The sequence below is a fragment of the Lipophrys pholis genome (assembly GCF_963383615.2).
Source record: "Lipophrys pholis genome assembly, chromosome: 3".
Classification (NCBI taxonomy): Eukaryota; Metazoa; Chordata; class Actinopteri; order Blenniiformes; family Blenniidae; genus Lipophrys; species Lipophrys pholis.
In genome coordinates, this window is record NC_137627.1 from 9,396,319 (window position 1) to 9,419,220 (window position 22,902).

The 22,902-nt window shown below is 43.3% G+C and overlaps 1 protein-coding gene across 9 annotated transcripts in view; it reads right to left on the reverse strand.

Moving 5' to 3' along the window:
• mecom (MDS1 and EVI1 complex locus) overlaps window positions 1-22,902 on the reverse strand; it is a 137,416-nt gene that overhangs the window by 7,212 nt on the left and 107,302 nt on the right. For 2 of the 9 annotated variants that reach the window (XM_080459314.1, XM_080459321.1), the window contains exons 3-13: window positions 18,217-18,351; window positions 11,482-11,584; window positions 11,281-11,394; window positions 10,758-10,869; window positions 10,521-10,668; window positions 10,234-10,414; window positions 6,336-7,725; window positions 6,046-6,136; window positions 4,598-4,624; window positions 789-955; window positions 576-653 (exon numbers count right to left, since the gene is read on the reverse strand). In XM_080459314.1, the coding sequence (XP_080315440.1) occupies window positions 576-653; window positions 789-955; window positions 4,598-4,624; window positions 6,046-6,136; window positions 6,336-7,725; window positions 10,234-10,414; window positions 10,521-10,668; window positions 10,758-10,869; window positions 11,281-11,394; window positions 11,482-11,584; window positions 18,217-18,351 (2,546 nt within the window). Of the gene's footprint in view, window positions 1-575; window positions 654-788; window positions 956-4,597; window positions 4,625-6,045; window positions 6,137-6,335; window positions 7,726-10,233; window positions 10,415-10,520; window positions 10,669-10,757; window positions 10,870-11,280; window positions 11,395-11,481; window positions 11,585-18,216; window positions 18,352-19,788; window positions 19,892-22,902 lie in introns of those variants that run through there. The other 7 variants (XM_080459322.1, XM_080459320.1, XM_080459318.1 and 4 more) reach the window with 7 other exon arrangements.

A 22,902-nucleotide genomic window follows, 5' to 3' on the forward strand; every position in this document is an offset into this window, starting at 1 on the left:
CAAGAGAAATGACCACAGCTGCCGGGTCTGGACATCTGCCCGTGCTCCTCATCATTCCAATTTTCACCAAACTTCCTCTCTTTCTTGTTGCTCCGCTCTTTTCCTATCTCCCCAACCCCTACCTGTCACCCAGGCGACGGACACCATTTTTCATCGGGCAAATTATTTAGCAGTGGGATAATTATTTCGGGGTTTTATGGCATACGAAAACATACATAAACTCTGATGTAACTGTAAGGAGGTAATCCCTGGGAAAACATCCACCCTAATAACAAATGAGCCGCATTTGTCTTTATGTGCACTTGAGACTTTTCTGCGCGATGGTGTGTTCACTCCTTTCACTCAGAACAGAGTTACTTCATGAAAGTGTTGTACAGAACTGATTCTTGGCAAGGCAGTGTGACGTCTGTATAGTTTTGAATACCCTGTAGAACTGGATAAATAGAGGGATGCTGGCAGGAGTTCAGAAAGCACGATGATACTCAGCCAAAGTGTTTATAATGGACAATTTACTCTTTCCTAACACACATGCATGCAGAATGAATGCACACACACTGACTTGAAGACATAGCTACCTGTATGGTTGCTCTCCCGTATGAGTCCTGAGGTGGCGGGTCAGGTTGGCAGAGCGAGGGAATATTTTTCCACAGTATCTATAATATTAAGAGAAAATTTTTTACTGAAAGTGGTACTTGAATGTTCAAAAAAATAAAAACGAAACAAAAAAAAATTTAAGTTGAAGTTGGTTGGAACCTAAAAAAAAAAAAGTGTTTTGCGGTGTTCTTTACCTGCACGTGTAGCGCTCCTTGCCCTTGCGCAGCAGCGTCTCTGGAAGTGCAGACGGTGGGGCTCTGAAATCAAACATGGAGGGGACAGAGCGCAGCAGGTCACCAGACTCGGGCTTCAGGGAGCTGAACGTTTCCAGCTTCTCCGCCATATTTTCGATGGCTGACATCTGAGGAGGCAGCAGGTACAAAGTGACAGGTTAACGTTGTGTTCAGTACAGTTCAGGTTCATTTAGCACTGCAAAGTCCAAACTGCAAATCAAAAAAAAATGCTTTGATGGGTTTTTTTTTTCCTCAAGCCCTGAAACTACAGCATTACATCTCATAATGGAGAAGAAATGGAATGCAATATTTTTGAAGGAATGGAATCTGTAAATTCTTAAAACAGGATTATCATTTTGAATTAAAATCCTTTGAAGTGAAGTCAAAAGCTAAATATTTATGGGCTTCAATTCTACTTAAACTAAAAATTTAATTAAAGCTGTCTATGCAGGTATGCTCATGTCTGCTCTGATGGATGAGTCTTGTTTACAGGTGTCACACCCATTGCAAAAAGGTATATGATGAATTTTGATTATGACTTTCATCAATGATTCACACTGCACAAGGTGAAATCTCTGGTATATGTGTGTGTGACAAACTGACACCTGACACTAATTCATAACAGGAAAAATACATACATATGCAAAACACAATGCGCTTCAATTTATGGTTAGCGATGAGCAGGTTACATTCAGCCAACTTTTCCTTTCTTACAAAATACACACGTGCATTTGATAGTCGATAGTTAATCACACAAATTCACATACACTCACACATATACAGGATTAAGGAGTGCAGCCAATCTGCTAATGAAGCACAACATTTACTTTCATCAGACAGTGTCCGAGGGGATTCGTGTGTGTTTGTGTTGCTGTGTGCACATGTATGTATATGGATGAGAAAGTATGAGTTGCACGGTGGCCGTGGCTGATTAACTACCCTCAATGTGTGCAAAGGGGGGAAATATATGTATGTGTGTGAGGGGGAGGAATGTATTTGTAATGCGTTTATATGTGCGACAGTGCATGTGTGTGTCCCAAACGTGTGTGCTTACAGGTATTATACGTGCTTGGTGTGTTTCACTGTGTTGGTCAGATACGTGTGTGTTTAGGTGTTTGTCTGTATGTGTGTGTGTGTGTGTGTGGCAGAGGAGTGATTCATGTCCACTGCTGGGCTGTAAACCATTCTGTGCACAATGCAGGCAGACAGCACATTCGTCAATATGAAAGATGTTGACATTACTGATCAAGGGCCAGACACGGGTAATAATGATATCGCTGTGCTGAGAGGGGCGGGATGGGGGAGGAATGGGGGGGGCAGGGGGGGCTAAAAGAGCTAGAGGGAGGAGGAGAGGGAGGGGCGGGGGGGTCTCAGTAGGCTGCAGGGCCTGTCAGCCATCACACACACACACACACACACACACACACACACACACACACACACACACACACACACACACACACACACACACACACACACACACACACACACACACACACACACACACACACACACACACACACTCACGAGGTTCTCGCTCTCTTTTTTTTTTAAAGGGGCCACACAAATTTGCATTATTTTGCGTGTATTGAATTTTCAGCCTGTTTCTTATTCTTTTTTCAATAAGGCAACAAATCAGTAGTGATTCAGGTCCTCCACCAGAGCCCTGCTCCGGCTCTGACATTCCATCTCCTGTTTTCACCCCCTGTCACTCTCGGGCGTCACGCCAACATCGGGGAGAGAGACGGAGGGAGAGAAGTGGGGAAGAAGTATGATGAGGGACTGGACGATGGGGTAGAAAGGAGGAGGAGAGGAGATAGAAAAGAAAAGAGGGAAATAAAAGGGAAATTGAGAAGAAAATCATGCAAACAAGGAGGAGAAAAGGAGCAAGCAGTCCAGAGAGGGGATCACTGATGTCTGATGGATGGTGGTGGGGTTTGGTGTTGGGAGCGGCTGATTAGGAGTGACGGCCGAGTGTAAAGTTCCTGCCGCAGCCGTCGACGTTCCCACTGAGGGAGGATGTGGAGTGTCAGGTCTGTTTGATTATGAATATGCCAGTGCTACACACCATGAATCAAAGGCAAGGGAGAGACCGAGGGCAGAGTAAAGAGAGTGAAGGAGTGAAGACAAAGGAGGGGAACAGACTGTAAGATATGCGAAGGGTTGTGGGAGAGAGCGAGGTGAAATGCTTTCATATTTCTTTTGAATGTGCACTGTGTGTTACACTGGGCCTTTTATCAGACACTCCAGTGAATGTTTAGTTTGTCTGCTTTGCTCAATGAGAGCCCATAACTCTTGGGAATGTTAGGACCCCAAAAGCTGTCGGCAGTATCGAACCTGTTCAATGAGACGTTTTTAGAGCTGAGAACTACTCCATCTTGGCTCCATCTACTGGGGACTTCACCTCAAAAATTGAATGCCACAGAACTCTATTAAAAGTTGCCTGTGTTTAAATTAAACTCATTGCCCTTGTTCTAAAAAAAAATACATACGAGAGACTAAAAATTACTATTCTTATAAAAAATTGCTTGTCATGAAAATAGTCACTGCCATATATCTGAGTGAATGTGGATGTTATAATATCAAATTAACATGGATAAAACATAGATTTTTTTCCCCCCTCTAAATAAAACCTAGTTCAGCCTCATTTTTACAGTTGTCAGCCTAAACGTTCTAAAAGTGATTGAAAGCCTTTAAGTTGTTTTTAAATTAGTCAAAGCCTGTTTTGCAGCTGGTCAGTAAATGATTCACAAATTCAGTCCAACAGATTGGACTAGTAAGCATCAGTCGGCCACAGATTACACTTCAAACACCTCCTGTCATTGAACTGTTTTTATGGAGGGTGAGTAAGTTTCATTAGGCCACTGTATAACGGCGCTGTGCGTGTGTGTGTGTGTGTGTGTGTGTGTGTGTGTGTAACATTCAACTTGAAGAAGAGGATAAATGCCTCCACATTGTGATCTGAAGTGTATTTTCGGAGGTTTTATAGCCCACCTAGTCCTTTATAAAATAAATACCCACAGAACCCCCCCCCCACACACACCCGCACACAGACATAGACTCAGACAGAGAATGCACACACGCCTCCTGAAACCCCCTCGTTCTCCCCTGCGGGCAGTGTGCACGCATCTGTAAACGTGCTTGTTGCTGTAGCATCGCTCTGGGACCAGCAGCTGATTGGCCATCTTCAGATGTCAGCGATGCTGTTAGAGCCTTAATTAGCGAGATGCTTTCTCAATTGTTGATCTTTATCGGTAACCAGATGTTTGGAGGGAGGGACTAACCCTCCACTCCCCCTGCCAGGATCCCAAAGAGACTGTTACCCTTTTACTGATATAAAGCAGCCCCCCTCCACACCACCTTCCACTCCTCCCGCCATGCCCATTTACAACAGCTCTCTTTAAATAAGCAAACATATATTCAGAGTTGTTTGAACGGGCAGGGTGTAGCTCATCTGGAAATCCCCACATAAACCCTTTCAAGTGCATCAGAGTAAGGAAATATCTAGATGTAACAGTATAAAACCCGAGGCTCAGACACTGGCAATAGAAAGAATATAAATACTCAAATGGAATTTAAGATAAGGAAGTCACTTGATAACCAGCTCCGTCAGTGTACGTAGCTGACAGATTAAAGCCATGCAAATTGTTGGGTGATGTCAGTTAAAAACTGTTATGCAGCCCATGCTTTAGCTGACGGGGGGGGGGGGGGGGGGGGGTTTGTTAAAGGTACAGACACATGGCAGCACTGTAGGTTAAAGAGGAACTTACCCAAGTTCTCTGATCTGGCAAACGAAACTGAGGGGCGGAAGAGAAGGAAAAGAGAAAGCAGTCAGGACCAGGAAGTGGCGCATGAATCAACATCTTTTGATTGGACACACATGGCTACAGAGGGGATGATGGCTCTCTGTGCAATTAACTTCGAATGAGCAATGAGCTGCCTATCTGCAGAGTTATGGTGCTGGAATTAGAGGACGCTCTAATAGTTTCCAACACTTCCTGGTGCTCAATAAGCTCATTATGGGAGGCTACAAATATAATTCCAGTATGTAATCAAAACCAGTATTGCCGAGCAATAAAAAGTCTTGCCAGGAAATAAAAAGCTGAATCACCGAAGGCTGAAAAGAAGTTCCAGTCCTTTCAGCTTTGCAGTCTCTTTTTTGATATATTGCTCAAGAATGAGTCAGGTGACTGAAAACAAACCCCCTCAAAAGTATACAGAAGGGGCCCTCGCCTGCTCTGGCTTAGACCTACCCGGGTCTGGTATTTGTGGGAATGATTTGTGTGTCCAGACATCATAAAGTCATAAAGATGGCCTAAGCACTCTGTTAGTGTTTCTACTGATAGGACACCTCATTAAGGCGTGTGGGACGGCCATGTGGCTGCTCCAGGCTGGGCCCATGCAGCAGTCTGGACAGGGGACATAAATCAGACAAATGAAACAGCCTGTAAAAACCAGACCTGAAACGGCCAGAAAAGAGAGAAAAAAATCATAAGCCTGAGAAAGTGGTGTTTTCACTTTCCGACGGACCGTTTTCACCCGCAGGGGAAGATTGAACAAATGAACGTCAGTGCAACATGTCATCGACACACATATGTATGGACTTGCTCGCATGCACGCACACGCGCATTTAATATGGAGCCTTACCCTGGAAATGCTGGCAAAGGAAACCCAGGGGCAAGAAATCATTTCTTTAAGAGCATATCATTTTTTATAATGTAATCAAAGACACATTATAGGAAGATGTGTCACAATGTGCCCTTTCTTTCTGCCACATCTGTTTCGTATAGCCAACAACTACTGCTTAACAGGCAGTAGCTTTAGGTACAACTGAAACTGCACACTAATACTCATTAATCCCATTTGGTCAACCAGGTCCCTCTTTCTGAATACAGGATCCTTATAGAAATAATCAAATAATGCACTTTTGGCATTAAAGATGTATACATAGGTAGCTAATAGTGAAAGTGATCATGCAATGGTTTGATGATGAGACTCAACATAGGCCTAAAAACATTAAACGTATGACCCTGACCAAGAACTATGCCTGCTGAGAATGCAGGCATTGCAACCATCCAAGACTTTAAAACTAAAATAAAAACTAGAGAGATGAGGAAAATGTAAGTTCCACTCGCGAAAATGTTTGATTTAGTTCTATCTCCTGTCAAGGTGTGTTTGACTCTGAAAATTCCCAGTGGTTACGAAAGGTAGTACATACCTGTGGGTGGAAGAGGAAGCCTGGGGCTGGCCGCATGTACTTGTCTTTCAGAGTCTCAAACGGATCGCTCATTCTCCTCTTCTCAACCCTGCTAATAGTAGATTTCTATCAGCTCTTAACGCATGCAAAACAGCAAATACAAATACACTTGCACTCAGAAAAATTACAATAACTGTTGTATGACAGAAATATTTACCACAGAGCATTCCAAGTGAAAAACCTTTCCAAAATCTCATATGTTCACATTTTAGTCTAACTGAAGCTAAATGAGCTACTGGGAATAACAATACCTATAGATGGGGTCCATGAAGAAAGGGGTGGGTCTTGCATGTTGTAAAGAAGTGTCTGCTTTTGGGATCTCCACCACTCCCCTCTCTTCATCATAACTCAAGTTTTTCTTCCTCTCCTCGTCTCTTGGGTTACGTCCACGGCCCCTAGACCCCAGGCTAAGATCCAAGGGCTGATCCTGACCAGAATGTAAGACCTCTGCTTTAGAGGGAGAGAATGGAGCTAGTTTTTCCTCCTTTCGCTTGGTAGTGAGGTCAAATGGTGACTCGGAAGATTTGCCTTGGGCCTTTTTGCAGTCATCTGCTGGCGACTGTGGTTCACCCTTGAGGCCAGCAGATCTTAGGTCCCTGTCTGGGAAGGGGTAAACTGGAGGAGAGAAAGCTGGGAAGAAGGGCAGTGGGAACATAGAAGGGTAGGGCAGAGACCCAACCTTCTTGTCCTGCAGTCCAGCTAGCCCTGTAGAGCCAAAGTACTTTTCAGCAATTGAGGCAATGGCCTTAATAGAGTCATTCACAGCCCCTGTTACAGCTGTGTGTTCATCCAGTGAGGATGGGATGAGGGAGGGGCCTGGAAAGTCTTTAGCAGCACTGCTGCCCATCAACCGAGGGCTTTGTGGGTCACCTTCATTTGATTTCCTCTTGGGCCCTTTGCCATTTTCTCGAGCAGCACCCCTCTCCCTCTCACTGTCCATGTCGCTCTCAAGCTCTGAGCCCGACGTGCTCTCCAGGTCACTCCCACTCGGCGTGCTGACATCGTCCAGGTCGCTGCTTTCGGACTGGTCACTCTGCTTGTTCTGCCGCTTTGCAGAGGATGAGGATCCCTGGGTGTGCAGCTCTGAGATAGGCATCTGACTTCCAGGCGAGCCACCGTCCTTACGGAGAGCTTTGATGAGCTCTCTGGACTCCAGAGCACCAGGGCTCGGGGGGAGCAGAGGGCTCTTACTCAGCTCTGTGCCAAGGCCAGCAACAGGTACATGAGCTGGTTGTCTGACTGGGGAGGTGGTGGCAGGAATCAGCGGTGGCCGGTGATAGAGTCCAGACGGGAACAGACCAGGGAAGCTAAACGGAAATGCTGGGGTTGCAGGGAAGGTAAGCCCGCTATGGTGACGGCTAGCCCCAAAATAATCAGCCAGACCAGCACTGCTGTGACCCATAGCGAGAGCTGATTTGTCCAAGCCAGCGGTGCCGGGGAGTGGCATGCCCTGGGCAAACAATCCCCCTGCTGTGAAATGGTTCTTCCCTTCACAGAAGCGCCGGTGCTTGTTGAGAGAAGAGGTGGTGCTGAACATTTGCCCACAGTCCTTGCACTTGATCTGTGTGCGGCAGTCAGCATGCATGCGTTTATGGCGGCAAAGATTAGAGAACTGTGTGTAGGATTTGTGGCATACTTCACCTGCAGGGACACAGATAGAAAATAACAGGATCAGTATCCAACATGTTTGAACCCACTAACATGCATATACAGAGACAATTACATGACATGATTTGGCTTTGCTATCCAATATGCTTTTGTCTGGTTGACAACGCAGAGGAAACACAGATATGCTTGGGTTCCCATCAATACGGTGACAAAAGTTTTCCAGCAACATAAGAAAGAAAAGGTGTGTCCAGATCCTGGCATTGTGCGGGGATCTGTTTGGCTGACGGTGTGAGTCACTTGCTGCCACTCATCACCTGCACATCAAACCAAATTCCCAGGCATCTCCAGCCCCATTGTCCTCCCAGGGACGCTCCCAGGGAGTCCATAAACAATCACACACAGACACACTTATGGACATGCAGGCACATTCACAAAATATTCACACAGCACAAAGAATTTGAATCACACGAGTGCGCACACACACACACACACACACACACACACACACCCACACACACACACACACACACACACTACAATGGCTCTATTTTAAGTTTGTGAAGGAAGTTGAGTTGAATGAATCCTATCCTGCAGTCCGGTTCCCAGGGACAGGTCTCACGTCCTCTGCTGCCTCTCTTCCCTCCTACCCCCTCTGGGCCTCCTCAGCACCCCCTCAACTTGTCCCCATTGCTGGAGCCCTGTCGTCCTGCGCTAAGTGACATTCCCACAGTCAACTCCTGTATGTCGGTGTGTCACTCTGTCTGACCCTGGGAGACATTTAGAGACAACACCTGACCCCTAAACAAAACCTCACTATCTTATGTTATCTGTCTTTATTATTATTCTGTCAATATTATCTACAACTACAGGATGGTTGTAAAAGTACGCACAAGCTTTCTTTTGAGTTCATCTCTTTCTATTTTTTTCTCATTCTAATAAACATCTTAAATGTAGGTAGATGTTTTTTGCCAGCTCCCACACTGGAGGATATTTTCTAGATTGGCAGCAAGATTTTCATTACACAATACAAGCAAGCGGTCTGAAGCATCTCTGGATGATTGATTTTGCTAACATTGTTATTAGATCTTCAAAACAAGGATAAGGAAGTGTTTAAGCTCACACTGTGATTACAGTTCTGCATGCTTTGGATGCCTTCCAGGCACAAGGTGAACAAGAAGCAATTCAAAGTGAAGAGGAAGAGCAGGAACAAATTATTTTGCAAACACATTTCAATAAACAACCCAGAGAACTTTCAAATGGTAAGGTTCGAGCACATAATGGATATTAATCTTATTAAAAAGTCAATAAAAATACAGTGATAAAAAAAAGAAGACTTTTTTTTTTTCTGGCTTGGTGTAGGCGAAACATCTGGATTAAAAAAAATCTGATTTAAAAAAAAAATCATTTAAATAGTTGTCTTTCTTTCATCTAAATAGTAAATTAAAGTGTGTGATATAATATAACATAATCGCACGCACGCACGCACGCACGCACACACACACACACACACACACACACACACACACACACACACACGTCCATGACATATTACATGCACCCTCAGACAGACACATGTGCATGAAGGACAGCACAGTAACACTGGAACACAAACACCTCATACACACAATGATTTCTCCCAGGCAGCCGTCATGTTCGAGGCTGTTTCGTCTTATTTTTTAACACGGCCATTAGTTGTTTTTGAACCTGCATATTTTCTGCTGATTACAGCAAATGGACTCCTATTCAAAGGGAGCGTGGGGAAGAGGGCTGTACATGTGGTTGCTATTTGTGAGGAATGGTGTATGTGGTGGAGGCAGAAAAGAGAATCGGAGGTTCTCTGTGGGGATGCAGTCCCTCCTGTCTATGGATATGTATTATATATATATATATTCATATATATATATTTATATATATTTTCTGTGTGTGTGTGTGTTTATGTGTGTGTGTCTGTGTGTGTTTGCTGGCGAAGGAGACAAATCATGTGTAATTGGTGTGCAGAATGTTTTGAATGAGTTCACATGTGTGTATGTGAAAGAAGGAAGGAGAGAAAGGGCAAAGGGTGAAGGTCATACTGCTTTAGGGGAAGGATATCGAATCTCTTATGTGAGGTGGTGAAAGTGTGAAAGGTCAAAATGTGTTTGGGTCTTGCAGGAATGAGTGTTTACTGAGGAGAAGGGACAAAAAGTGTGTTCCTAATCCAGAACAAACCTGAGAAACAAAAGGCCTGTCAGCTGTAGATCAGGTTGGGTCAGCGCGACAAGCAGTGGGGAGGTTTGAACAAGTGGGATAACATGCAAGTTTGAATGTTGTTGTTACCATATCAGCACTGTGTGGGAGTGCTGAGTTCAAATCAATGGTTTTGCCTCTCTAAACGTTGCCACTACATAATACCATGTGTAAATCCTATGAAGCATTACAAGGGTTATCCTTGAGTAGGAGCTGAGGAAAAATCGAAGATATTTTGGCACACACATCAAATATTTACTATTAAAGGCAAGTCAAAGCATGTTGTTATTATTATAATGTACTGAGGAGACTTACATAGGTAGGGTCTTAGTGACTTACACATGAAGGGCTTGACACTGCTGTGAATGTGCTTATGCTGCTTGAGGCCCGAAGACGTTGCGAACGTCTTGCCACAGTCAGAGCAGGCATGGGCACGTGCCCCAACGTGCTGTGAGCGAATGTGCCTCTGTAGGTTACTGGGGTCTGTGAACACCTGCTGGGGGAAGAAACCACACAGACAGACAGAGTTACCATCCGCTTCTGAAAAATCCTCAGTGGACAAGGAGACGGGTGGGCTCTCCCATCAGGGGTCATCACTTTACCTTTGAGCAGTTTTCACATTCATAGTGCTTGCCACTGTCGTGCGACATCTGATGTCGGATCAGGTTTGATTTCCAGTTGAAGGCCTTGGGACACTGGTCACATTTGTACTCCCTCTCTTCAGAGTGAGACAGAGTGTGGGCCTCCATGCTGCAGCAAAACAACAATGTCTCATGAAGAATTACTGCTTGAAGACAAAAACCTTATGATGTAATTGAACGAGTTTGTTATTCACTTACCTTTGAACATCAGGGAAGACCTGGTCACACTCCTTGCACTCATGCAGCCCGTGGGACATGTGGAGTGGTCGCAGGTCTTGAGGCTCTTGGGCCTTGAGATCGTTTTCTCCTCCTAGATTCAAGAGGAAAGATATGAGCAATTTACACAGCCGGGAGGCTGTATGATCCACCCTCAGACTCTTGAGATGGCTCCATAGTCACTGAATCTACTTCAAGTCTTTCTGGGGAAACTTATTCGATATCATGAGGTCAACAACTACCAAATAAATAATGTAATTAGGTAATAAAATGGCTCGAACATGGCAATATCTATTTTTACTCCCAGCTTTCACAAAATCAAACAAAATATGTGCTGCTGCCCGGACTGAACTTGTCATGGTCCGTTATACATTCATCTAATTTTCAGTGGCTTCAAAGAGAAACAAGACATGGAAATAGTCATCATCTTTCTTTTCTTAGTTATACGTGTCTATTCCTCCCAATCCAAATTTCACCCATTTCAAATCATCAGTCTAATTCAGACCTGGGTTGAGGAAAGAGGAGGGGGGCATTCCACAGGGCTGCTTCTGGTGGTCCAGCAGCTGGTTGCGGGACTCAAAGTGCTGGTCACAATCTTCACAGCGGTACTGCCTCTCCTCTGGAGGATGGAAGGGAGAAACATTTGCATGCTGGGCTTTTAAATTGACACGTGTGCGTTTATATACACGCATGCAGTGATACAGACCATGAATATCAGGAGCCATTATGTCACATGAATATTCCTCAGCCTTCATGAAAAGGAGCAGCTCCTGACCAGGAAAAACCTCTCTGGTGACTTTGTAGAAAATCTGCAAAAACACACACAACATTCAAATGATTTAAACTTTATTGCAGTGCAATTACATAAAACCCACAAAAATGTATAATTAACTTATCCCACTGTACTGAATTAGTCCTGTAAAGATCTAGACACTAGACATTTTTCCTTTTCCTTTTTTTTTTTTTTAAACATAGTTCACAACTGCAATTGAAAGTGGACTACCAGACTACAGGTTTTTAGGTCATTTGGGGTAACAGTGGTACTGTAAAAACACACACACGTGCAGAATTGTGCCGTGACTACCTCCACACACATGGTAGAGACTTATATACACAAGAAGACACACACTCATTAACTTGTAATTAATCATCATGTCCAACATCCATCTCCATGCATACAGAATGGAAAGCATAAACAATCATTGTGCAGAGTAAATATACAGTCTCATAAATACTGTGCACACGGTAAAGCTGGCAGTGGGCAAAAAAAATGGTAAATGAATGTGTAGGGAGCAAGTTAGTAAGTTGATTTAAAAGTAATGAGGTTGTTTAAAAAACACATTTTGGTAATTGAGCTTTTCAGTGATGGCAGAAGCACTGCCAACAGTTATAAAGTAAAAACGCTTGTAGGCGTTCAATAAATACACAGCTTCAGATACTAACATATCAACTCAGTTTCAAATCGTCATTTTACAGCTTTCATCGTCCCCAGTCCACTGATTGTGATAACGTGTCTCTTCTTAACGTGTCGGCGTGCGTTCCCAGGAGCAATGTGGTTTTTAAAGAATCAGCTGAGAGACCCTGGGACGGCCGTGCTTCTCATGGACACACAATAGCCTTTCTCTGCGAAACAATCAGACATGGGTTTATTTTTGGAAGGCTTTGGAGATTTAACATATTACCTTCCTCTGCGGTGTCAACATGACAATGATGATAGAAGAATTTATTAGAAATGCTACTGGAGGAGGGTTCTGCTTCTGGGAAGTCGGTGGGTCACGATTACACAAATCATGAAGGCAATTTGTGACTGGAGCTGCAGAGCAAGAGCCACCACGGCCCCACGGAGGATTATGATAAATATCTTTTTCACAATAAGGATCGGGAGTTACTCCGTGAACCATTTTACAATTGTTTGTGTCATTGTCCTTACTTCTGGCACATGATGTAATGCTAAATGACACTAGTGAGTCACCGGAGGAAGAGGTCGGGGCGGGGAGCTCACGTCAGTTTGACCTTCTGTTTGGTGGCGATTTGTGCACAATAAATGATTCACTTTTGTGTTGTTGTATGACTGTAACAATTTAAGTTCAGGCATGAAAAAGAGTGTAATAGGCACGTAAAGTACAATTTGTGATACAAAGATAATTTATTTGTTGCGTTTACTGGGAGAGGGAGATTACAAATTAACCACAAACATAACATTTTTATACCCTTTAGCGTAATCAACAAGGTCAAATAAAACTAAAACCATTCAACCATCCAACTTTTCTACTGGTTTGTTAAAGAGAAATAACAGTCCAGGACAGTGAGCGTCTTGCCGCAAACCTCTTGGTTTCTCAAAAAGCTAAATTGTTGAGGGTCATGAACAGTTATTTAATCTGCAATCTATTTTTCTTTAACATGTAAGTAAATAGCAAACACAAGTGAACAGAACAAAAAAAACGTCATCATTTAGAAACAAAATGATGAGAAATCTGGAGAGAAATGTGAACATGTGGGGAATACATTGCGGGACTGACACCGAGTATAAGAAAAGACGCTCTTAAGAAAAGCATTAGTGAGTGCACTAAAACATTTGACAAAAAAGCCATTGGACACTATCAAATCCGTTTTGTTTTTAAAAGTAAGAGTACGTTTTTAAAAAGCACAATCATTGTAGTCACACAATTAGAAAACATCCATCATACTGAGGATCGCAGTGTGACCTTTGACCTCTGTGTATGAATCTGTCTGAACTCTTTACATGAGGTGAAGACGTATTTTGGGTTCGGGGAGGTTGATTACGAGCAGGAGGGGAATTCCCCCCCCCCCCCGGACAGTCACACCCCTTCCCCTGAGGGTCGCCACAGATAAACAGAAAACACACAAACGAAACAAGGACAACGCACACACTGTTTGGAGCATCCTCCGGCATGTCAGGAGAAATTAACACGCACCACAAGACCCGCCCCGACTCGCCTCCCTCACCCCCGACTATAAGTGTCTTAAGATAACCAGGGTGTCTGAGTTCACACCGCCACGCTTCAACATCAAGATCGTCTATCTTCAAGCTTGTCCCGAAGTGATTTTGTCAAGTTTTGTTATATAAAGTCAAACGTTTTTAGTCTCAAAGTTTTTTTGTTGTAAAGAATATAGCGATCGATTACTTTTACACATCTATTATTTTATTATCTCACATGCAAGTTCACTAAGTTGCCACTTATCTCTCTCTCATGAACCCTCTGTCAAAGGTTACAACGACATGGAGCTCACAGGCTATAATCGGACAACTTTGTTACCTTGACACCATTAGTCATTAGCAGGGTAAACACAGTCACATTTTCCTCCGGGTCACACCCTGGTGGCCGATTACTTGCTCACACAGAGCTCACTCGGGCAGGCCTTACTTTAATGCGGTTTTACCTTTGCGAACCCTCAGTTTGGACACTTTAAATGCGAAAAAAAACAACAACTTTTAAACAATCAATGACTTACAAAAAAAAATAATAATGTAAAATAATAAATCTGAGAGGAGAAATAGATATGAAACGTCTAAATTTTTTTTATTGTTTGGCAAAAAAACTAACAAAATTAAACATGTCATTAAATGTAGAAAGCCTGACCACCACATTGTTTACTTGCTCAGCAGTTGCACAAGAGCAACAGCACACGTCCACATGTACAGCGACCTCCCTGCAGCGATCGGGGTCATGCAACATGTACAGTATATTTGGCAGTCGCCATCGCTTGGCTCCTGAACAAAACCATTTCGTGACTTAGATAGCAATAAAGAATATGAGCACACAATGTGCAGCTGGTTTCAGCAAATTGGATGAACGTGTAAGGAAGCAAGCGCGGCCCTGCGCCTGTCAGGCCCGGCCAGCTGCGGGGGAAACGCTCTCAGAAAAAGGAAGGGTAATTTTTCAGTGTCTAATGAGCGAGTGTCGCTCATGACAGGGAGAAAGTGAATTTATTGCTTAAAGGATTTTCGTTTTCTAAAGTTGAAATAAGTACCGTGGAATTGTGTTTGAAGTAGAAGATAATGATTAAAAATATGGTTTTACAGATTTTTATGAACGCAAGGTTTCATTTATTGAACGAATTATGATCGTTCACAACTGGGAATCCATCAATTTGTAGTCTCGATGACTTCCAGTGGCTTCGTGATTTCGCCTCCAGGACACCGACACGCTGTATGTGTTTCGCTAAAATGCCCCGAAGCCACTCCATCGTGCTCTGCTGTGAGTGAGAATCAATAGAATGAAGGGGATTAAATCTCATATTCCCCTGCACTGTCTTATGAAAGGCTCTTCGGGGCCTCGTTGGATGATGTTAATTACACTTTTAATCAATTTTCCTTTCAATTGAGTCGGTGGAGAGGAGCTCAGTGGAGGGGTTTTAAAGCACTAATTGCCCTAATTATGTTAACTACAAAACATTCAGGTCATTGAAGGATCCATGCAAAGAGCGCTGGTGCTGCAACTGTTCAGCGCATTCCCAAACAAATGAGGGGGGCTGAGCGCTGCAGTGTGGACGGCCACTCACACCACCTTCTACATTTCAAAGGTAAAACAATTACTTGACCTCAGCGTGACTGGTGGTTAACTAGAATAAAATTCAAATTCAATAATAATCTAGCACTAACAAACAATCATCGCTTCCCCTCGTAGCTCTTTTTATTTGTGAAGAATTTAATTTAAACTGGTGGGCTGCGGCGAACTGAAGTAATTAAGGATTTCAGTGTGACTCACAAAACGTGACACCTGCCATCTCCTTCCTCACCAGACTTTCCTGATGCTTTCCACTGCGGTGTCAAATACAAAGCAATAAAACGCGGAAGGCCATAAAAATGAAGGCTGTCTTTGTACAATTTATTGTGAATGCTAAATGTGTGTTTAATCCTGGAATTTAAAAAAAAATAAAAAAATCTATTACAATAGTCTTGTTGAATTTAAACAGCTGGCCATGCAGAGTATAATGACAATCATCTTTTTTGTTTGTTTGTCTATGAAAAGCTCCAAATATATTTTCTCCCAATAAGCAAAAACACATTTTTGGGAAAATGTCAAACTTGTCATAAATATAAAAACTGAAACTTATTAAATTTTGCTGATTGACTTTTCCTCATATAATCTTCTGCTATTTACATGCAGTTTATCTACGATGCTTTCATAGAGTTTTAACACCACCACAGCACTGCAGATGAGGGGAAAACAATGAGAACTGCTCCGAACCAGACTTTCTAGGGAGGAAAACCTTTTTAATCTTTTTTAAATCCTCTCACTGCACACTCATTCATTCCCCACTCTCTCCCTCCTTCTTCTGAGATTGGTCATAAAGTTTTATGATAAACAGAACTGGGTCAGAAATAAGAGGATGGAAGCCAGTTTAGCTCGCACACAAGCGGGGCTAAATTGGTGCTTGAGAAGGACCAGGACCAAATAAAGACCGACATACCTGGAAATTGCTGCCATTGTATGAGACTGTCTTTCGATAACTCCCACAATAAATCATCTCTGATGACTGCATGCCATGGGAAGATTTATCTAAATTTGTTTCAGAGGGACAATTTAGCAGAACAAGAAATATGTGAGCTCTGGGTAGCTCGCTCAGGCAGTTCTGTGGAAATCTGGTGATGGTACACGTTATGGGCCGAGTGCGTAATATGTGGTTTCAGGCTGAGTTTAGACTCAGCACTTCTCTGTGGCAGTAAAAACCTGTTGGAATCAGGTACTGTGTGTTTCCAGCTCAGAATGAGGAGCACAGGGAGTCATCAGAACCGCAGTGAACAATTCACGGTGCTGCAGTGCCTGCACGCACACACACACACACACACACACACACACACACACACACACACACACACACACACACACACACACACACACACACACACACACACACACACACACACACACACACACACACACACACACACACACACACACACACACACACACACACACACACACACACACACACACACGTAGACACACAGGCCCTTACAGGTGTGTGCACACACTTCAGAGACACAATCAAACACTTGACACGCTCACAACAGCTCAGCCACATAAACGTCTGCACACATGCGGACACACAAAGCCCTCATAAGCATAAGCGCGCGCACACACACACACACATGTGGACAGCAGCAACAACTGACAGCGGCTTTACAAGACCACCCCATTTAGTCTATTCATTTTAAGCATACAGACAGGCATTGTGAGAAGCTACAGTGTGTTTTCAAAAACACCAATGTTGGCCGGAAGGCTTAAAGACAGCACATTGTGCTGTGTTGTGACAGTGTGTAATACTTAACAATCACCTCATCATAGCCATGTCCGTGACCTGTCGGAGCCTTACACAGCCACCCAAGCAGAACCACAGTGTTGACAGCGAGTCACACCTCGTGTAGAGGCCGTCCAGGAAAGCTCCCTCTGCCTGTTTGTCTCTCCGTGTCTTTAAAAAGTGAGTGTAAGTACTTTTGGAAACGTTTGACTATCCTCTTCCTATCTTTTCTTTTGCTTGGGCCTAAAATGGGATGAGAAGCAACTTCATGTCTGTAGAGGTGGCAGACTCAGTTGTTCATGAACAAAGTTCATTTGAAGGCGGAATCGAGTTAAACTTAAGTTGTTTCTGAATAAAAAAGCTCACATTCTTTTTACACTCTCATGTCAAAACTGTGTCTGGATTGTGTTTTCTTCGTCTTCCTTTTAAGAACTGTCAATGAAAGGTTATCTAGATGGACCACCAGTGAGACGTGCTGACAAACAAGCGGCCAGATTATGTTTTTTATTCGGGTCAAGCAATGGTATGTTTCACACACGCGTCAAGTCAGAGTTGAGCCTCTGGCCCGCCTGCCTGCCCTAACGGCGTGTTTCTGTGGAGGAGGAGCCCCCGGCTGAGGGATTACTGAGGTGAACAGGCCCCCATGTGTACAGCACGCACTTCTGTACAGCCAGGTGAGCAGCAAAAGGACTGTGGCATTCCTGGCATATCTAGGAGTTTATATCGCAAGCGTGACTGGGAAGTGTGTGGAACTATCATGTTGGACGGCCGCCTCTGATCCTGCCCTGTGGTCCTCACACGGCAGAAACCAGCGCACAACTCCAGAAGGAAAACACACACAGATAGTGAGGAGTCTCTGTGGTGCAGCGTGGGGCAACGGCAGGGTGGGCCAGCCGCTCGTGGGACTATCTGACTTGGATCGCAATAACACCTCTTCGCACTACAGCACACAGACAGGACAGCCATCGGGGGAAAGGCAGGGAGGACTTCTTTCATTGGAGTTGTGTTAAGAATTTAGAAAAACGCAGTTGAGGTTGAAATGATTCACACTTCCAGACACCAGAGTTAAACATCAAGCAATTCACATCTTTTTTCCCTCCTCTTTCTTGTTTTTGTGTGTCCTCTTTTGAGGTTGTTTTGCCAGGTGGGCTGTGAGAGCTGTGTTTCAACGTACCTGATCATTTATCTGGCACGCTGTCAGGTTATGCTGCGTAGCCGCAGGGGCAAACTGGATGTGCTTCAGCCAGCTCCCGATATCTGGTCTGCTGGCATCCACGCAGAATTTTACATGGCCTGACCCATCCAAGATCTGTAAGGAGTGAGAGAGAACAAGAGGGGAAGGAAGAGAGAGAGATTAGACTTTGATCAGTATCAGTCCAGGTTACTGTGTCCAAACACTGACTAACCACATACCTCCCACTGAGGAATAAGACTCACATGTTGGGAGCAGGTCTGTGGTGTAACACACACACACACACACACACACACACACACACACACACACACACACACACACACACACACACACACACACACACACACACACACACACACACACACACACACACACACACACACACACACAAACACACACACACACACACACACACACACACAATAAAAGAGTAACTTACATATATGATTGTCACTTATTTAAAATCATCACGGAATAGTAAAACATGTAAAACTATTTATTTTATTTACATAAATGCAGAAGTTATTTTTGTTCCCTTAAGGGAACTCAGAGAAATGATTTTATTTTCGATTTCTGCAATGAAAATGTTGGATAAATTATTGTGTTTCATTATAGTTAGTGGCAACAATAAATCAGTAGGAAAAGAAGGCCATAAAGTCTGCTTAAAAAGAAATAAATCAATAAGAAATTAAGCTTTATTAAACAAAAACTTTAAAACATGTATTGCAAAAATACGTATTGACGTGAGATCTGTTTTAAAACTGACTAGTTAATCAATGTTGAAAAGGAGGAAAATAAAAAAAGGGGAGAAAAGAGACTTTTATTTTTTTTTTTTAAACTGCAAATAAATATGATGTTACCTCAGGCTGCTTTCGTTTCAGAAAAGGTAGTTTTAACGAATAAAGGAAGAAAATGACAATAATAATAATAGTAATAATAATAATAATAATAATAATAGTAATAACAATAATAATGATAATAATAAATTATTATCATAGTTAATCAAATCGACAAAATCAACACACTTCCAAAAGTAAACATCCTCAAAACAAATTAATAATACCTGAAAGAGATGCATCTAAGGCAAATGTTGGCATCAGTGACATTTTATCGTTTTAAAAGAAAAAAACTGTAGCGTTCTTCTAAAGCAATCAGGAAAAAAGAAGACATTATGTTGCTTTTAAGTGTTATTATTTATTATAGGGGCAGCTGTAAACTTTACTAGGAAACAAATCAATTGCAGGAAACCGCCAGTGATAAGAATTATGAAGACAAGCCGATTGTTTGGATGCAAAACGGAGTCTCTTTCAGGGTCACAAATCTGTCTTTCTGCCTTTGTATAACGCGCCACTGAATAAATATTTAGCTTACATAAAGCCCTTTGTCTGGGATCACAGTGGCTGTGTAAGAAAAAATATCCTTTTTAATAATTTAACCGTCTGACTTCATGATAATTTTTTAACAATCCATGTTAGTTTAACCTTCTGTGCCAAATGTAAATTGTTTTACGTTCATGTTTGTTCCCTCTAAATAAAGACTAATTATTCTTACCGTTAAAAGTTGTTCTCACTGAGCGTAAAAAACCTCTTGGGATAGCGAGCGCTCAGGAAAAGCTGACGCAAACTCCGGCTTAAAAAAGAAAAAGTTATAGACCAGCACTCGACTGAAACAAAATTAAGAAACTAAAAACGTTTTGGTTGCGAGGCTTCCTCGGGCTCTCCGCGCATGGTGTAGCGGGCAGCGTGCTGCGGGTCGGTCGGAGTCTCCTCGGGTCTCCGCGCCGCGGGACGAGCCGACTGGTGGTCGGTGCGCTCTCACTTCACTGTCTCCGCTCGGACGGTGAGAGGAAATCCCCCCCTCTCAATGTTATTGTCTCTCTGAGACACACGTTTCTCCTCTCACTGTCCAACAAGACACCGCGGGTCGGAACTGAATCCCCTCCGGTACATCAACTCGCTCCCAACTTTTCTCTGTGCGCGCGCTTCGTTTGGCTCGTCCGCGCCTCTCTTGTCACCCCTCCTGTCCTGACGCACCCAGGTGTCCTGTGGTAGCCATTCAACTTTTCATTTTTCCTCTTCCCCCCACCCCCCCCACCCCCCCGCGCCACTCTCTCCTCAGCCAGTCGGGATGTGCCGTCCAAATGATAGCGGACAGATTCAGGGGGGGGGGTTGATTTCTGGCATCGCCCCCCTCCAGATCCTCTGTATTTTGCGCCTGGTGGACAGTCCTCTGTGTTGTTTCTCATTCACGCATTGTCTCGTAAAGAAGTGCGGTTTCATCCCTGCTGCCGTACCGCCGCTCACAAAGTAGGGATCGTCTTGGGGGCCCCCCCTGGTCCCCGGTCTGAAGAGACTTCTCTCCGCAGTAAATTTTAAAGTGACAGGGGCCCGGGGTTGGAGAGGGTGAGCGGGGTCAGGGAGAGGTCGTGATGGGGCTTCTGAAGGGATGAACTAAACACGCGGGGCAGGCACACTTTAATGAAACAACAGACGCATCAAAGCGGCGCGTTATGATCCACGTGTTCCCAAACTTTTTCTCACAACACGGCGCGCCAGCGGGAACGCGTTTTACGACCCTCCATCCAACTTGATCCCAACTTGACACCACGCGCATTTTCGTTTACCTAATTGTTTAATTTCCACCTTCACTTTTGATTCATGATAAAGTTGCGAGAACGGCAAAAATAACAGCACGAAAGGGAAGAAATATAATGAAATCTGTGCACACTAATTGTTTTCGCGTTAGGGGAGTAATGTAACAGCCAGACTTGTTATGCTTTAAAGACCTCCAGGAAACTCCACATGGACCATTGCAAGCCCTCCACTCACTTTCGGAGACTTTGACCTAATCACCTGCCCTTCTTTGCATTGAACAGAAACTCTCCTCAGGATCTCACCGTGTGCGCAAAAACAAAATACAGCGTGCAACTTCTGGAAAAAATTTTAAAATACCTATTTTTTGTTCCAAATGAAGTTTTGATAAAGCAAATTAGTTCTTTAAAGACTAAAAGAAAAGTCCTGAAATCGTTCAAATAAATCTCAAAACGAAGAGTGTTTATTGTCCTCTGCCTCTGTGCACCTGCTTCGCAACCATCCCATAGAAGACACAATGTAGGACATTTCTTTCTTTCTTTCTTCCTTTCTTTTTTTTTTTTTTAATTTATCGAGTGTTTCATTTACATGTTCAAACTTTAAAGCAGAAGTCGATACTGAGTGTGAATGCAAAGGATAATAAAGAGACGCCCTTGTTGTCAATGAGCGCAGTTTATTAGGCAGCTTATAAAGCCGGAGAGGACAGGGCTGCGGCTGATGAGAGCAGATGATGATGGATAACTCCTCACACTGGTGACATTGACCTTCCATCCCAGATAATGCCCATTGTTTTACGAAATCGCGGAGCAAATGTGCAGGAAGGACAGGAAAAATCATGTGTAAATAAGGCAGGACCCCGCCACCGATTCCCATCGTCTCGCGCTCCTTGAGAACCGAGAAGAGACCCCGGTCCGCCCGGTCATTGATTTCCTGCCTCTCCTCGACTTGTCCATTGTTGGAACCCTTTTTAATTTAGCCATAAATTGGGAAAGCTCAAGTCGAATGAGCTGTTCTATTTTCTTCCTGTCAGGATGAGGGATTTGTTTTATGATGCATTGTGTATTAAATACAAGTAATCTGGGAAAGTGATTGCTTCATGGCCTCTCCGGGTCTGATCGAGGATCCTTATAGAGGGAGAGTGGTGTGAAGGCTTTTCTCAAAAGAGGGAAACTCTAGAAAAAAAAAAAAAAGAGGACAAACATACGGGGATCTGTGGTATCACCGGGGGTAAATTGGGGCAACTGTGGCAGGACCCCCTCCTTTCAGCCAGGGCCACAGGAAGCAATGCTTGCACTCCTTTCCCCTGTCAGGAGATGGCGTGCTCAACTGAAATGAACTTTTTTTTGAAAAGATGGAAATAGCTCATTTGACGACATTAATAAAAGATCACTTTACTTTTATTCGTTTTTTTTAATCCTAGTGGTCACTGTTTCAAATCACCAGTTGTATTTATTAGTAGTAATTATTGATTTAGATTGTTTCATTCAGAACAAAAGTGCAAATAATCAGTACATAATGTGATCAATATCATATGTCTATATATGCCTGGGAAATGATTATATTATCTACAAAATAATAATAAAACTGTTTGTATCGTGCATCGCTGAGCACAGGAGAAAAATAAATTGAACTCCAGCATAAAACCGCCATACAATAGTTGAAAAATCTTCTTTTTTTTTTTTTTTCAGGGATCACGTGTTGGCATTCATTTCCATCTCTCGTTTCACGTTGAAAGCAGAGTAACATGCACATCATTTTGGAAATCTATCAGTCTGCTTTCTGACTTATTTTACGACCGGAGCCATTTCTCTCGCCACCGTGTGAATTGCAGCACAAAACATGAACACGGAGGCATCAAATTTGCTGGATGGCTCATGAAAAGACTCAGTTGTATGTGCTTGAATATGTAATCACCTGAACGAGCGGTCATAAAGCTCCCTAATAGTGGGGAAAAGGAGCGACGGGGGTGAATTTCAAACGCTTGTTCATTTATTAAACTTCTGAATGATTTGCAAAAGCGCAGCTTTAATTTATATTTGTTTGAGCAATAAACACTATTCTGATGTGCTCAGAT